The 17262-nt window shown below is 35.9% G+C and overlaps 1 protein-coding gene across 2 annotated transcripts in view; it reads left to right on the forward strand.

Annotated features, from left to right (window-relative positions):
• Positions 1 to 4736: 4736 nt before the first annotated feature.
• The window catches only part of LOC123306506 (protein Wnt-4-like), a 51192-nt gene continuing 38666 nt past the window's right edge, over positions 4737 to 17262 (forward strand). The window contains exon 1 of one of the 2 annotated variants that reach the window (XM_044888546.1): positions 4737 to 5149. In XM_044888546.1, coding sequence (XP_044744481.1) covers positions 5070 to 5149 — 80 coding nt within the window. In that variant the 5' untranslated portion in view covers positions 4737 to 5069. Of the gene's footprint in view, positions 5150 to 16382; positions 16489 to 17262 lie in introns of those variants that run through there. The other variant, XM_044888547.1, reaches the window with a different exon arrangement.

The raw sequence follows: 17262 nt of genomic DNA on the forward strand, positions 1-17262 counted from the left end.
AACCGTTCGGTCTTGACAAATTTTTAATTGAACCCAGCTTTTTCAGGATTTTTAGACGGTCAGCTTTCGAGTCGTTTATCTCTCAATAAAAGTAACCGTAGATGGAAATGTGATACATATTCTGAAAAAGCAACTCTTCTTGTAATAATTCTGAGGATTTCATACATCTAGGTGCAACCGTTCGTTCTTGACGAATTTTTAACTGGACCCATTTTTTTCAGGATTTTTGGAAAGTCAGCTTTCGAGTCATTTTTTTTTCTATAAAAGTAACCGTAGATGGAAATGTGATACATATTCTGAAAGAGCAACTCTTCTTGTTATAAATCTGAGAATTTCATCCATCTCATCGCAACCTTTCGGTTTTGAGGAAGTTTTAACTTAACTCAACTTTTCGGGAATTTTTCGAGGGTCAACTTTCGAGTCTCGTATCTTACAGGAAAATTATCGTAGATCTAAATATGATACATATTCTGAAAGGGAAACTCTTCTAGTAATAAATCTGAGAATTTCATCCATCTCGGCAGAACCGTTTGGTCTTGACGAAGTTGCAACTCTTCTAGTAACAAATCTCGAAATTTCATCGAGCTCGGTCAGCAATGTCAGTATTTTATAAGGACCATTTTCAATGAAGAATTACATTCCTCAAACCAAAGATTGTGAGAATACCCACAATCATTTCCACCTTTTTTGAAATAAGGTTGAGTTGACCCCGATCTTTCAAACGCTTTCGAGTCGTTTATCTCGGTAAAAAGTCACCGTAGATGCAAATGTGATACATATTCTGAAAAAGCAACTCTTCTTGTAATAAATCTGAAAATTTCATTAATCTCAGCGCAACCGTTTGGTCTTGACGAATTTTTAACTGAACCCATTTTTTCAGGATTTTTCGAAGGTCCGCTTTCGAGTCGTATATCTCTCGAAAAAATTACCGTAGAAGGAAATGTGATACATATTCTGAAAGCTGAAAGAACTACTCTTCTAGTAATAAATCTGAAAATTTCATTAATTTCGGACAACTGTTAGGTCTTGACCATTTTTTAACTGACCCCTTCTTTACTGTTTTCATTTGGTATGTTTTCTATAAATACATTTTCTGACCACTTTTTTCGACATAAAAATTAGGTCAATCGGAGAGGAAGAACGATTTTCTTTTAAAGCTATTCCAAATACTTCTTAGGTTTTTTTATGAACATAATACATACTTAAAAATATTCTCTTGAATTCTCGTATGTTTATCTTTTCATTAGAGAATAATGCAAATTGATAAGAGAAATGCGTGATTCGAAAACATTCATGAAAAATATATATTTCCATTCTTTTGATATACTGCAAAAATACTAGGATGTCGTGAGCAAAAGCAAGATAATCTCAATCCTACTCCTCCTTCACCGTATCCATTCGCTTCACTATTCAAATCCCTAATATTCAATTTAACGCAACGTTGGACTATTCAAAACGTTCTCATATTTATTCTTCTGGTCTTTGTATTGTGACTTGGAAAAATCTCGGCCATATTTCACGCCCATTAAGAGTCGCCCATCCGCGAAGACCTCAGAAATAATACAAAAAAGGATATGTGTTTATCGTTCAGATAATTACAGAAGCAAGGGAATATATCAAAGTTCCACATAAATCCAGATTATGCGTCCAATAAATCATATTTCTGAGACGTTGTGAGCACCTGTTAGTTGTAAATAGATGTGCGGACAGCTCGACCGTTTGCCAAAGTTCCACTTTCCTCACTTCTCGCTGAAAGAGGAGAGAATTCGATGCATAATTGTGTGCAGGATGTTCTGTCGCCACTCGTTTCTTGGAATTAATCGCCGAGTATATTATACAGGGTGAATATGTGACTTATATCTACACATATTTCGACAGCGAGTTCTTTACTCAAAAACAATAATTTTTTTTTCTTTGGGACTAATTTACTGTTGAAGTAAGAGTACAAATCAAATACTCAGCATTAATAACTCATAAAATTCCTCAATAAACGTAAAACAATTGAGGTGGAAGTGGCTTTTCACAAATTCACAACTTTCAATAAACATAATTTCATTTTGGACCGGCGCATACGCCATTTTGCAACCTGTCACCCCTTAAATTAGGTACTTTGAGCAGATGTATCTTTTTTAATTATCGTCGCAAAGGAAAGAAATCTACACAAGATTCAAGGTAAGTTTATAGTATTTCAACACAAAAATGTTCACCACAATCAGTGCAAGGGTTCTGGCTTGATTCTTGAACAAATAAACAGAGACACAGCTTCAAGTTGACAACTTTTTTAGTTTCTGTATGGTGGTAAAATTTGATAGGAATAGCAGCTCTGTGAGTGTGAGAATTAGGGAGGAATGGATGGCAAATTTCTATCTCGATTTTCAAAAAAAAAAAACGGATAATGGTTTGAACCACATAACTTTATCTTTTGTTTTCAAGTTGTAAGTTAAACCTCATTCTTCTACTCATTGTAGTCGAATGACCCTTATTTTTTTGAATGGTGGTTGACTAAAAAACAAATTTCCTTTTTCCTAGCTCTCACAGTTATAGAGATGACATTCAATCCTATCCAATTGTACAATCAGTTCATCACGAACTTTGTTTCAATATTAAATCCATATCGATTATAAGCATAATGAGAGGGATTAATCAAATGTTCTATATGCATGATTGGGGAACAGATAATCCTTGTTCTATAAGCTACATGAGGAAGTATCCTTTTTTGAATAACCGTTCATATAAATGCTTACAGATAAATACATAAAAACTATTTTAACGTTCGGAAAGAAGATTATATATATTTAACAAAGACTTCACTTATAATAATTATAAAGTCAAAAATACATTATTATGATCGTAAATATTCCTGATATATCGGAATTATTGGGAAGGGAGACGTATTTGATTCTTTTTTTCTGTTAAACCGAGTAGGTACTTAAAGTGAAGGGAAACTGTTATTTTAAACCAATATTTTTCATTCTCACGTCACAAGAAGACACATAATACAAACAAGGTATTACTTATTATAGTTCTGGAGGACAAGTTATCCCCTAAATCACTTCCAGGATGTTCCGATGGTGTAGACAAAATAGGTAACATCTGTTGCTTATTGGGGTTTACACGGAGAGTGCATAAATGGTAAAAGCATGTCAACTTTCATCTTTTATCCACCGATGAGTATTCGAATAACTAATGTTTCACAGAATGATTTAAAAAAAGATTAGTGCAGATTGAAATGTTATGATGATACTGGTATAGGTTATTCCCTCAAACTTGCCTTTTTTTTAACCTAAGAGGATTTTCGATTTTCATTCTTTTTTGAATGGTCCAAGATTTTCGCAAATAACTCAGTACATATTTGATATTGGAAATTTTTGAGTGAAACCATCCAGACGTCGATATTCTGATGCATTATGATCCTTGTTGATAATTTGGGGTGATGCGATCTTTAAGCGATGGAAGTTCATTGTCAGTTACTAAAAATGCAAAATCAACTTCCAGAAATTTCTATTAAGTAAGTCTACAACAATTTTTATTTCGCTGACACTGCAGCTTCTTCAGGTTTACATTCTTGAAGCTGTATTTCAGAAGTTCTAAGGTAACATCGAGCATAATGAAATGAAATAGGTAGGTACCTATAATAAAATATATTAGATCAAGCCGCTGGAATTACCAGAAACTTATACAAAGAGATTCGATGAGGAAGATATGTCAACATCTGTTTGCTCATTTAAGAAAAAATTCAGTAAACTGGTACCTGTTGATTTCTAGATCCTTTTAGGATCAGACTATCAGACCAAGATTTTGGTAGGTATTTGTATGAATAATCTGAATATGCTGAATACGTTTTGTAAGAGTGGTACAGTCTCTCTGGTATTTCTCTGCGTTTTTTAAAGCTATTTCTGTTTGTCCAATATAAATCGTAAGGCAATCATTACATTTGAACGTTTTGTGAAATGAAAGTATTCTTCATATGCTGTGATAATTGAGGAAGGGAATACTCCTTCTGACGAAAATGATGTATTTTTTATGAAAAACATTTTGAAATAACCATTTCAACAACATTAAGCACTTAAAAATGAAAAATAAAAATGGGTATTTAAAATTTAAAGCGTTTCATGTCGATTGCACAAGTTGGCAACATCGACTGAAATATGCCTTGATGATAAAGGACAACAAATACACTATCTTGATGAGATAGACAAAGATGGCTGTCTATGAAGTCTGCGACGAACGAGGAAGGTCGTAAAATTTTATGGGATTTTTATGGCCGGTTGCAGTTGAAGCTCGCCAGTAAGTAGGCGCCTGTAAATCAACAGCTGTTATTTTATAAACAAGCTGATCGGACATTGTTCTTTTCATTGTCTGGTAGACGCTGTTGCCGAATCGTAAACTAGAAACGAAGCGATTTAAATTTTAAAACCCCATATTTGGAAAATGATTTTGAATAGTTTCCGCGGTGCATTTGAAAAAATCATGAATGAAACTCATAATTATTCAGTTTCAACTTGCATATGCTGTGATAACCCATATTCCCCATTGAAGCGTCCCGCACACAACTAACGCTTTATGAAGTTATTCAACAAACGATTGCGAAAGTGCGGACTGATTAACGCGGCCAAATTAACTGGCCCAGTGTGCCAACGATTCCTTACCACCTATACCCCTCGCATGCCTGACAAACCGATGTTATCTTTGTATGGCAGTGGTGCCATTAACACCTGACACTTACACGGGTTAAAAACGAAAATTGGTCCTTCGCATCAGTCGGCCGCGTCTGGCGGACTCTCCTCTCTCGCTCCGCGGCTCGCGAAAACCGGTCCGCTCTCCATAATTATGTCATCAGGAACTTCTTCGGCGAGGATTTTCCGATTTCCATTCTTCTCCGCGATGATGATGCACGTGGTTGAAGAGGTCTCTTTTTCGGAGAGGCGGGTCGGCCCGCCGCTCGCGTCCAATCCTAATGGCGAAAGAATAACGTCCGCCCACGCGGTGGCCGACGCTCCGGCGGACAGTCAGTTGTCAGCCGGTTTCAGTGCAGGCAAGTGCAAAACAGTGCTCTGTGAACCCGCGGCATGAGGCGTCGCGGCGCGGGTGTTTTCGCTACCGTCGCTTTGTGGACGCTTCTTTTGCATTTTACGGATGCGGACTGGTGGTGAGTTTGATGTTTGTTTTTTTTCGATGTTCGGTTTTGGTACTGTTGATTTTGGTGCGTATTGGCGTATCCTTTGTCCTGAGGTTGAGCTGGAATACCCAAAATGAGGATGTTTGTTTTCATGGTCTTCTTTCAGGGAATCGTGTGTAAAAGTGTTCAAAAGACATACTGAACACTATTTCCATGCAATTGCCGGTTTATCCACTAGGCGCCCAGAGAGCCTAAACGAATTTCAGGCCATTACTTTTGATAACTGAACATTTTTTCAAATAATAATCTGACATCTACGCCCATGTTCGAAAAGACGTAGATAGTCAGGGTACACGGTAGACGGTCGTCAAGATTAAGAGGCTGTGTTAAAGCTTTGAAAAAACTCAGATGTGTAATTTGAAGAAGAAAATGATAACTCTATGATTTAAGATACAAAGGAGTAGTAGTAATAAATTCAATGGTGTCAAAAGAGATGAACATAGGTGCCACAATCCTATCTTAAATATGCCTTCGATATGCGACTTTTTTCACGTGTTCTTTACGCTATTAATCAGTAAAATTGTCAGCAGATTTTTTTTTACAAACGTCACCAAGTAATTTGCTGTTTTCCGGGCATCTTTTTCTATTTCAAAAACCATTTTATTTCACCTTTTTGGGGTATCGAAATGCCAATTAAGGAAAAGGAACAACATATTGAAAACTTATTTTATTTTATTATTATTTTATTTGTTAGTGAGAAATTGATGTAAACAATTTGTGGTAGTACAAGAGCTTTCGATATTTTCAGTACTACGTTTGTGCTCTTGTGCCCTTGAATATATGATTTTTTGTCTCAAGATAATTCACAAATGCTTCAAATGGACCAGCACAGCACTTTTTTAAAAGTGTCTTTGACTCGTACAAATATTTTAACAGTAGATTCTTGAGGTCAATTGAAAAATTTTTTTCTCTACCATTTTTTTCGAATCGGCTCGATTTGAAAAATACAGTTAAAAAAGCATAAAAAATGTTATTTTCAATTCTATCTCACAAACGGTTTTATCGTATGAAATGAATTTTGATACAAAGGTTTTCATTTATTTGATGAATCGAACGTCTTGTGTTCGAGACCCACTTTCAGTGTTCTCATTATGACCATTACCTACGATAAAAATACCAAAAAAACTCTTGAAACTAGGTTGGACGTTATCTAATGAGTATTTGAACATTTTGTAAAATAAAAGTATTTTTCATATTTTCTCGTACAATGCGCCGTTTTCGAAAAATTTGATGTAGTATCTGTGAAATTTGAAAAATTGGGTACTTTGGCTGAATACAACTCTGTTCAAAAGATCCACAGGTGTGAAGTGTCACAGATTTAGCTAGTGATTTTGTTTTTCCAGGGATGGCACAGCTCATTATGAAATCTTAAAATGGCTATGTTTTTAATCAGGGCCGAATCGAAAAAATTTTATAGGAAAAAAGAAGAAGAATCTACTGTTAAAATATTTGTACGAGTCAAAGACTCACCCTGTATTATGTACCCGATCTCGTACCCGATAAACCTTGTAAGTACAACCTCTTGGAAACTGGTGATATAGACTAGGTGTCCTCACCTGAAAAATTATGAATGATCCTAATTCAAATAACTGTGCTGCTGAAGATGATGAGTTATGCTTCCAACCATACAGAACAGCTTTCAGAAATTGATGAGTTTTTTCACTAAATAGAGGGACAAAATGCCAATTTTCTTGTGATAAGACAATAATGTCAATGTTTTTAACCTAAAATTGATGGAAATCAAATCCTGCATATCATCGCCATTTCTCGGAGAGTTTTATCAATATTTGAAAACCGTTGCGTACGTCTGATATCACTAAACAGTACCTAATATTTAGTGGATTCTCTGATCAAGGGATGGCTTCTCCTTTTGCACTACGAATTACGATTTATAATTCTGGATATTATACGCCCCCTATAACAATTCTACTCTGCTCCAAAAACAACTCATTCATATTATACAATATTCGGCAATATTCGAACATTTAAGAAAGTAATTTCAGAACTATATGCTCCCATCAAGTGAGTGTAGATATCGCGTTGCTTTTTACGGTACTATTTTAGGTTGAATCAAATTTTCAATGACATTATTACCATAACTCCAAAAATACGAACATATTTGAAATCACTCACTTGAATCCCAATTATGCGCACGTAAAAATTCAGAAATCCGAGAGTTCTACCTACCTAAGTAGGTTCATCAAACTCTGTTCAGAAAATGAATAGAAATAAAATTTTATGGTCGTCTTATGAATATTACGCTCAGCGTAAAATAAATAAACAATTTCAATGAAGCCATTATGTTTGTATTTATAACCCCCTCGTTGGTTTCTATGGTTAGTGTGGATTTTTCAAGAAATAATTGGATTATTCCTGTTTAATGGATATTTTGGAAAAAAAGAAGGCAAACGTTTTCACCACCTGTTATGGTAAATAACGGTCAATGAAGAACCATAAGGAATTAAGGGGTTTTCCTTTTTTATCTCAACAATTCATTTTCAATTCCAAAGAATCCACTCTCTGAATCATGCCAATTTTTTCATATCTAATAAGTTATTCGAAGATCGAGCTTCTGGTTCAGGAATGTATCAACAACATGGTTGGAATTCCTTCGAAACCTTGCTCCTATTATTATACCATCAATATTCATCTCTTGGGACCCATCCACCCATAAAAAAGTTGCTCTTCAGACCCAATATCTTTGGAACTTGCTGTCTGTGATCCTATTGTTCAAACCATCAAGTTTTTATATCCTCCTCTCTAGTAGCAGCAAGAAGAATCATTTGACAACATTCATCGCTATAAAATTAGCATTCAACTTCAATAAATCAATAGGTTGTTTATCATAACTGCTGTTTTGTCAATAAGCAGATAGAGTACGCATGTAGCTACTTTATTTTGGTTTCACTTTCAGCAAATTGTTGAATATTGATGATCTTGGACTTGGAGCATTTTTTATAATTCAAAGAGACAATGGTCAAATTATATTGAAATGAACCTTATCCCAGGAAAACAATTTTTTATTTATAGAAATATAAAAAATGAAAACAACGGTTTGATATTACCTATATGATATCAATTTCTCACCTGTTAAAAAGACATATCTTGATCTTGATATTCAACATTCTTGAAAAACAGTTCAATTTCAATTCATACCAAATCTTCTCAAATCCTTATTGAAAAGAAGAGAACTCACAATGTAAAGATGGCTTACTTTTTACAAAAATCATGATCCATTCAAATAAGAAACTGTTCGAAAGCAAATCATGTGAAAAAATATGCATTTCAGCTCATTCCTTCTAAGAAGCTGTATATTTAACGGTTGGTTGCGTTTCAGTGACTACAAAGGTATCGTTCATACGCAAACAATACTCTTGGAGATTAAACTGTTACAATCGTACAAGCAAAAAAGAAGCTTTCGCATCATCTGCTTTCAGGGACTATTGAAATGAGATGAGAATAAGAACCACCCTCAACGGCAGAGATTATTGCTTAGGGATCAGTCAGTTTTAGTGAAAAATTAGAAAAAGTTCCTCTTAAAATATTTTTAAATGAAGGTTTCAGGTTAGGAAAGAATGATTCATTTTCAGGAAGGGTGTGATGAATATTAAAGATAAAACAAATTCGACAATCTTATTGAACGAGTTTTTTGATGTTCTATTCTTGACATTTTGTATACTCTGAGGGCTTTATAAAGATTATATCCTTCTACAAGAAATTACTTGTAGTCTCGCCTTCTAATTTTTATTTTGCCTCAATTAGGAAAGGTTAAAGAGTAATAGAAATTGAATCAGATACATCATGTATATCCATTGATATGAAAATTAGCGTATATAAGGATCTAAATCGAACTATCTAACCACCATCACTCGGAGAATGGAGGAATGAACTTTCTGTTGATGCTCCAAGTGATTGTGAATTAATTTCTATTATTATTGCCCGAAGGCTTACTCATTTGTTGGTTAAAAATTAATATATCATTCACCTAGCTTCGCAGTAGACGTTAAAACTAAAAAAAGCGGTATTCCAAAGCTGCATATAATTCTCTATTCAATTTATTGTGATATCGTTTCTCCGTTATCTGAAATAACTCATTTGTCTTTCGTTATGCAAATGAAGTCCGAGAATGCTGACTTGCGTTCTACCCTGAAAAAGAAAATTTAAGTCATAACTCTCTGGTTACAACTGCTTCGCCTCAGATGAAAATCAAAATATCGCTGTTGCATGCCAATGAGTTATTAAAGTCACGCTTGCAACTGATAGATATCATTGTGTAGAGCTTGGACATCTGTGTAAGGTAAGATGCAAATATTGCAGGACAAATATTAAATTATTCAAGGTTTCAATATTGTCGTGAATGATTATGTCCGAGATATTGATTGTGTAACGTTGATTAATATTGATTATTCGTCAATTGAAATCTGAAAAACTATATAGATTTTACACACAAGCATTTTGTCCCTCATTTTATGAACCTCTGATAGAAAATAAATTTCAACCTCAGCGCTCCTAGAAGCTATGAGAATCTTTGCCAGAATCTACTAGATTTTGTCAACAATTTCCATGCTAAATTTGTAGTATAGCTACTGGAAATAAGTTAGGAAACGTGGGTTATAATTTTTTCGAATAAGATTGAGTTAAACATTAGTATTTCCATGAAAATATAAAAATTATGGGATTGATGTGGCCTATACCTGAAGATGCCATTGCTATTGTAATAGCGAAATACGTGTTATGGGTATATAACTCATCCTACTGACAATCGAGTAATTCAGTTCAGTTTCAAGGATAAAAATTATCATTTCATCGAAGGTGAGCAGATTCATAAAAGTACCTACACGTTAATTACTTGAAACGTCTTAAACAACTGCTCAACTAATCTGCTCCACAAAAGAGTTAGGGATATCGTATTCAATCGTTTTTAAAAGTATGTAATCTTCGAGACAATCGCTGTAAAATCATTTAAAACTCAATAACAACTTGAATCGATCCCATAAAAATCAGTATGAGACATTTCGTCAATATGGTCGCCTTTTTACTGAAGTTTGGTTCTTTGCATATGCTTCATGAATGTTCTTATTTTGAAATGAAGTCAGTTTACAAACGGCTTCGATTTGAAACGAGTTTTCTGAAAATGCCAAGACGTAAATTAACAAACGCTGAGGCTAATAGGGCTATCGGAATGATACAGGGTGGCCTAACTCAGGTTGTTGTAGCGAAAAGGCTCCAAGTCAGCCAAAGTGTGATATCTCGACTTTGGAATAGGTTCAGGGAGACAGGTTTCGTGTTGGAAGGACCAAGGCTTGGTGGGCGACGAAAAACAACACCTGCTCAGGATCGTTTCATCACCGTTTCGGCGAGAAGCAACCCTACATCTACGTGTAGAATGCTACGGAATACTCTTCAAAATGCAGATGGGGTCCAAGTTTCCATCGAAACCATCAGACGACGTTTGAGGGAGGTGAATCTAGGTTCTAGACGTCCATTAAGAGGAGTTCCATTAACATATCAATTGGAACGATCAATGGCGTAGTGTCCTTTTCACTGATGAATCCAGATATGGACGATTTCCAGATTCTCGAAGAATAAGGGTATGGACAATCCCACGCATACCCCGTAATCGTCGCTATGTCCAAGAAGTCCATCCATTCCGAGGGTGTAGTGTTAATGGTATGGGCCGGGATATGTTTCAACAGGCGCACAGATCTATACATTTGTCCTGGGAATATGAGCGCCTTACACTATAGGGAGTATGTCATCGACAATGTTGTGCCAAATTTTCACTCTGCTATTGGTGAAACTTTTCAATTTCTAGACAATAACGCTAGACCGCACCGTGCAGCCATAGTTGAGAATGCGCGCGAGGAGCTTGGTATTACACATTTACCAATACCTCCGCACTCACCAGATTTGAATTGCATAGAACATGCACGGGATATCCTCCAAAGAAGATTAGATAATCATCAACCTACCCCAGAATCCTTAAATGATCTGAGAGAGCTTCTGCCCCGTTTATGGAACCAAATTCCTCCATACATTGTATTGATAGTCTTAAAATGCTTGAAATCTCTGGGAATAAAATTTCGTTATTTCACTCGATTTTTCTTAACCAACCTGTATACGCTGCAGACCTACAGGCTAAAATAAATTTGCAACTTGAAATCATATTAATATGAATTTTCATCACAAAAATCTTATTTTAACTATATTTTTTGCAATTTAAGTCAATATCCCTAACTCATGTGGAGCAGTTTATTTTCGAGGATCAGACAATTTCCTCGAAATGAAATACTTTTTTGGTATTGCCCTCTCCGAGACTATTCACAATAAAAAAACTGTTCGCAGAAAGAAAAACCCTCAATTGTGCTTACAATTATTTATGCATGAAACTCAATTTCGAGTTGTTTTTGGGCATGGCTGATTTTTTGATATTTTCAATTTTTTATTGCTGTGTCCCCTTCATCTTCAACCGGCCAGACTAGCAGTCGCGTGACGTGTATGGATGTCTCGACATAATCGGTAAGAAAAACTTGTTTGGTAGAATGCACTTTTAAAACAATAAAACAAATCCAAATATTTGACCCGGGATAAATGCCCAACAAGGTATTCCACTTAGGAGGACCCAGTCTCGAATTATAAATATTTGTTAATCGTACTCTTCAGGTACAGAAATCGGTTAGAAGGAGATAAACTTTCTTCTCAGTTCATAAATCTTGTGAATAGGGGAGGAGAAATTCAAAAAATATATTAATGAACATGAGGGGGTTGTATGAGATAGATAAGGTGTTGATGAAAGCTGCCAAGAATCTGGTACATTGTCTCTAAGGGTACAACGTTGTTTTATTAGCATTTCTGTATAAATACAAAGAGATCTCGGAAAGATCAAAGTGCCGACAAAGGACTCAACCAACACTTGTGTCAACCTGGTTGTTCCAGAATCGGTATACCTCTGGTAGTGATTGCCCTTACAATTTTTTCGAAATATGTATGATGAAACTGTCGATGCACTAGCAAATTGGGTCATTTATACAAGGAGTAAATGAATGGTCGCGAAAAAGTTTAGGAGTGATTCGGTGTCGAAAAATAATCTGTCTTTCATAGAAATTTCGTTTGTGAGCAATCCCTATTTATCTCCATTCACTTTTATAAAAGCACTCGGTTATCCATGAAATCATGTTGTTAAGTTTTTGTAACTAGAACGGAGTAAAGTTGGCACTCATGAAATTTCGTGAATGTCATAACAACATTGAGAAAAACGCCGAAAGTGATTGAAGAAGAGGGAATACAGCTCCCTAAAAAAGGAACCTGAAAAGCAATGCTATATTTTTTCCTTAGAAACTAGTGAAATGACGGATTCACGCTTCTTGATGATAATTTTTTGAATTTACATACTTCTAGCTAGAAATTCGTTCAAAACGAATCAAGCTATCAAAAATTCATTTTTCCATAGTACAATACGAATGAGGACAAAAGTTCCTCTCGAAACACATTTTAGGGGTGGCTGTTTCTATGCAATTAAAGCATAGATGTATCCTCAATTTAATTTCTGTTAGCTTTCTGGTTTTTCTGAGAAAAAAAATTTAAATTGGTTCTCAGGTACCATTTTTAGGGACCTGTATTTAAGTAAAAAACATGTTTACACAGTATTTTTCGACAAGGAATCACTCTAAAATCCTTACATTTATGTAACTACATACATGTATTTATGAAATATTTGTACGAGTTGAAGACCCATCCTATATATCAAGCACACTGCGGTGTCTATTGATTTTCTTATATGTTCATTCAATCATTCAACATTAATTTTTATCTTCATCTGAACCCCCAAAAACCATATGGCTTACGTTGCGTTGTTCCATCGGAACAAAAAAGTTCTCATCAAATATATTTCGTTTCTCACCAAAACATTGGCCCTTTATTCGATTCTAATCTAGAGAAATCTCGTTCATCTGCCAATAAACTTAGTATTTCCTGGAACGGTCACATCCTACTATAACGTGTTGATTTGAAAGCCGCCAGGTATTGAAGATTGGGCTGTTAGTCTCCCATAAACTGTCGGCGGATATTTGAGAACCTATTAAAGAAACCCTACAAACTAATAACTCACCACCAGAACAGCCGCCTGGTCAGGCAAAAAAATTACTTTTACGGTACGTGGTCGTTTGCACCCTTAGTATTAAAGGGCTGGTTGATTCGGGAGATTATATTATTATAGCTGTTGTTATACAGGCTGTAAAATACGTTGAAAGTCAATGGAATATACGAGGGTGTATTGATATCTAGTTAGCCTAGACCTGTTCTATGCATAAAAAAATATTGCGTTACCATAGCAACGAACAATAACTCATTAGAAGTGTCAGTGTGAAGTTTGAGGTCAAAAAAGTGAACCAGAGTTACACAATAAATTAAAAGAAAGAAGATGTCCACCAAAATTGTAAAAAATCGAAAAATAGGAGTATCTAGCCATCATGAAGTACCTGTATTTAAAAGGGTTAAGAGGTAAGCAGATTTACGAAGATATGTTTAATACCTTTTGGTGATCAATGTCCTTCGTATGCGAGCGTGAAATATTGGACTGCAAGCTTCAAAAGAGGTAAATTTTCCATTGAAGATGATGACCGATCGGGTAGGCCAGTTTTTGTGTCAGTCTCCGAAAATATCGATGCAGTTCATGATATGATTTTATCAGACCGTCGAATTGGGCTAAAACGGATATCTGAAGCACTGAATATTTCATACGAACGCGTTCATCATATAGTTCACGTCAATTTGGACATGAGAAAAATTGCTGCAAAATGTATCCCCAAATGTTCGAATGTTGAGCAAAAGCGTGCAAGGGTAGAAGCATATGGCGTTCGATCTGTGATCGATTTGAAAACGATGTAGATTTCTTAAACCGAATTGTTACTATATGGATGAGACTTGGGTACAAGAGGAGACAGATCTACGATGATTTTCCTGGGAGATACGCTGCTCCCTGAAGCACTGAATATCTCATAGGAACGCGTTCATCATATAGTTAGGGTCAATTTGGACATGAGAAAAATTACTGCAAAACGGATCCTCAAATGTTTGAATGTTGGCCAAATGCGTGCAAGGGTAGAAGCATCGCGTTCGATCTGTGCTCGATTTGAAAACGATGTAGAATTTTTAAACCGAATTGTTACTATGGATGAGACTTGGGTACATTCCTACGATCCAGAAACGAAGCAACAATCGATGGAATGGCGACACTCTGGTTCTCCAAGACTTTAGAAGTTTCGTGTCCAAAAATCTGCTGGAAAAGTTCTTGCTTCAGTTTTTTGAGATTGCCATGGAGTAATCTTAATTGATTTTTTGGATAAGGGTAGAACAATAACCGGAGATTACTATTCGACATTACTGACCACTCTACGGGAAGAAATTAAAGAGAAAAGACGCGGAAAGCTATCCAAAGGTGTTTTGTTCTTGCAGGACAACGCCCCTGCACACAAATCTCATGTTGCCATGCAAAAAATTCATGATTGAGGGTTTGAATTACTAAAACACCCCCTTTATTCACCAGATTTGGATCCATCCGACCATCATCTCTTTCCTCAAATGAAAAAAAGTTTAAAAGTTCGTAAATTTTCTTCCAACGAGGAGGTAATAAAAGCTGTGGAAGTCTGGTTTGCAGAGCAAGAAGAAACATTTTTTTGAAAGGTCTAGAGACGCTGCAGGATCGCTCTAATAAATGTTTCCAATTAAGAGGAGAATATGTTGAATTCTGAAAAATTGTTATAGGTGAGGCTGCAAATGGATAGCCGAGAGTAGACAATAGACAATTCTTGTCGAGGCGCATATTACATTTTTTCGTCGAACTCTACATACTTTTATGGAAGTAAGTGTTCACCTGTTGAAAAGTTGGTTCCTTATAAGTGGCCATTGAACACCTTATGCTGACCATTAAATAACTCCCAGTCCATTCCAGTTTATACACAATCTCCCTTACATTCTGGACGTACCAGTACCAAACGGTCATACCCTACAACGAAAAAAATACAGGTATTCCGATCATAATCTCTCATATCTTATGAGAACGCCGTTCACGGCTGACTAGATTACATGTGTCGATTATCTCGGTCCCATGAGTCGTCAGGATGAATTAAGCCCCCGAAGTTCTCCTGTAAGTTCAGGAAAACTTTTTTTTGTGAGCCAATGTCCGTGAATAATACCCCCTTGTCCGTAGGAAGTTATAAATCAGGCTGAACCTAATAATCAATTAGATCTGGTTGTGTATTTCTTTATTGAGGAATCCCAGCTTGCTATAGGGATAATGTTGGCAGGGTTTGCTTGCTCTGACACTCATTGATCCATTGAAAGATGCCAATTTGGGATGGAGGCCGGTTTATAATTATGTATTGCTATTACGTGTGGGTGGTAGATCATTTTGCCTGAAAGATTACTGAAAATGAGGAGCCTCTGCCTTTAAAAATGTTTGAAACATTCGTTTGGGTCAGAAGATTAGTGAAATACAGGCAGAGTGTATTCACTACTCTGCAGGAAATTGCTCAAACAGGTCAACTTTCATCACAAATTGAGCAACTTTTTTGTATACTTGAGAAGTTCATTTTTCACCCTCTATGAGGGAGAGTTTTTTAAATGGCAACCTACATTTGTGTGTCAGAAAAGGATAGACCTTTGTTGCTGAGACTAATTTGATTATATTATGTGTAACAAACGTAGAATCAACGTGATATGGTAAAGCTGCTCTGATCTGAAACTAGGATGAAAAGTATTTCCTGAGACATAAATTATAATACCGTTACTTGAAAAATGCAACGTTTCTTCAACGTTCCTACCTGTGTGTTTCTTGAGTAAGTTCAAATATTCTAATGTTCTCTTGTCAGACTGTTCCATAAAACGTAACAACAAAGTTTTATAACCATAGCCGGGGATATATTTCAGGAAAGCAACATATTTGGAATGTTTCCATTAGAAATCTAAGTAGCACTAATCTTAAAACCCGGAAGGTTTTCTCTCTCCCATTGAGAAACAAATTTGACTGTCTCGTAATCAAATGAATGGCTAGACCCCCAACACGGCTATTAATAGCCACTCTAGATCAGTTCCTCCTGTAGTGGTACCCACCTCTGGCAATCGAATCACTGTTGCACTAATTAAAAGTAATTCAATTAAACAGCGAAGTCAGTAAATTCCGTACGAATTATCACCTTGCTGAGTACAGCAGTCGTAAAATTGGTTGGTTACTTCTACGAGATGAATGGTCGTATAGTTCGGTACTTAAAATCGCTGATTTATTCTAAGACACTGCAAGCCGTGTGTAACAGGTATAAAACAATCATAATGCCTCATTTGCTGGAAAACGTGTAGGCATATTTTGATTCAGTGACCTCTGTTGTGCGTCTGAAATGTCCACGTTTATTTATTGCCTAACTCGTTCGAGGAAATAGCGTTGGATGGTTTAAATTCGTCAAGACTCACCGTTCGCTGATGGCATTAATGAAGCTTGTTTCTAATCTTTAGGTGTCTTTGTTTCCGAGAGATTGGTTGTCAGAGGGGCCACACTTGAAGTGTGTTATGGTTTCGCACCCATTTTAGATAGCGCAACTGCAGTGTTGAAATAAGCGAAAAATTTACCAATGAAATTTTAGCAATTCATGTGAAGAGGGCGATGATCATCTTAGGGATGTGATATTTGCAGTTTTATAAGTTCTAGAGTATGTTTTTTATGCTTTAGGATTCGGTTGTGAAGTGATTTTTGTGTTTTCTGAGGTAATGGTGCAAGCAGACGTTTAAGATAGGCTTTCGAAATTGCTCGCAATGGATTCAGCGTGTTCAAAAACCTATATTACCATACCAAAATTCCGAATATCTGGCTTCGTTTAGGAGAAAATAATTTTTTTTGTTTTTTCATTTTCGAGTTGACTTCGAAGAGCTCTCTGGAGTGCAATTCTTTATTGAATCATCTACTGTTTGATTTTCTAGAAATTTCAAAACAAATTCTGTGCACTTCATATCCGAGGACAGTAATAGAACATTCTGATTTTTAGACAGAGTAGCAAATAGGTCATTTTAGGGTGGTCTAACCCCTTGGTCATTTT

Source organism: Coccinella septempunctata, chromosome 2 (genome assembly GCF_907165205.1).
Source record: "Coccinella septempunctata chromosome 2, icCocSept1.1, whole genome shotgun sequence".
NCBI lineage: Eukaryota > Metazoa > Arthropoda > Insecta > Coleoptera > Coccinellidae > Coccinella > Coccinella septempunctata.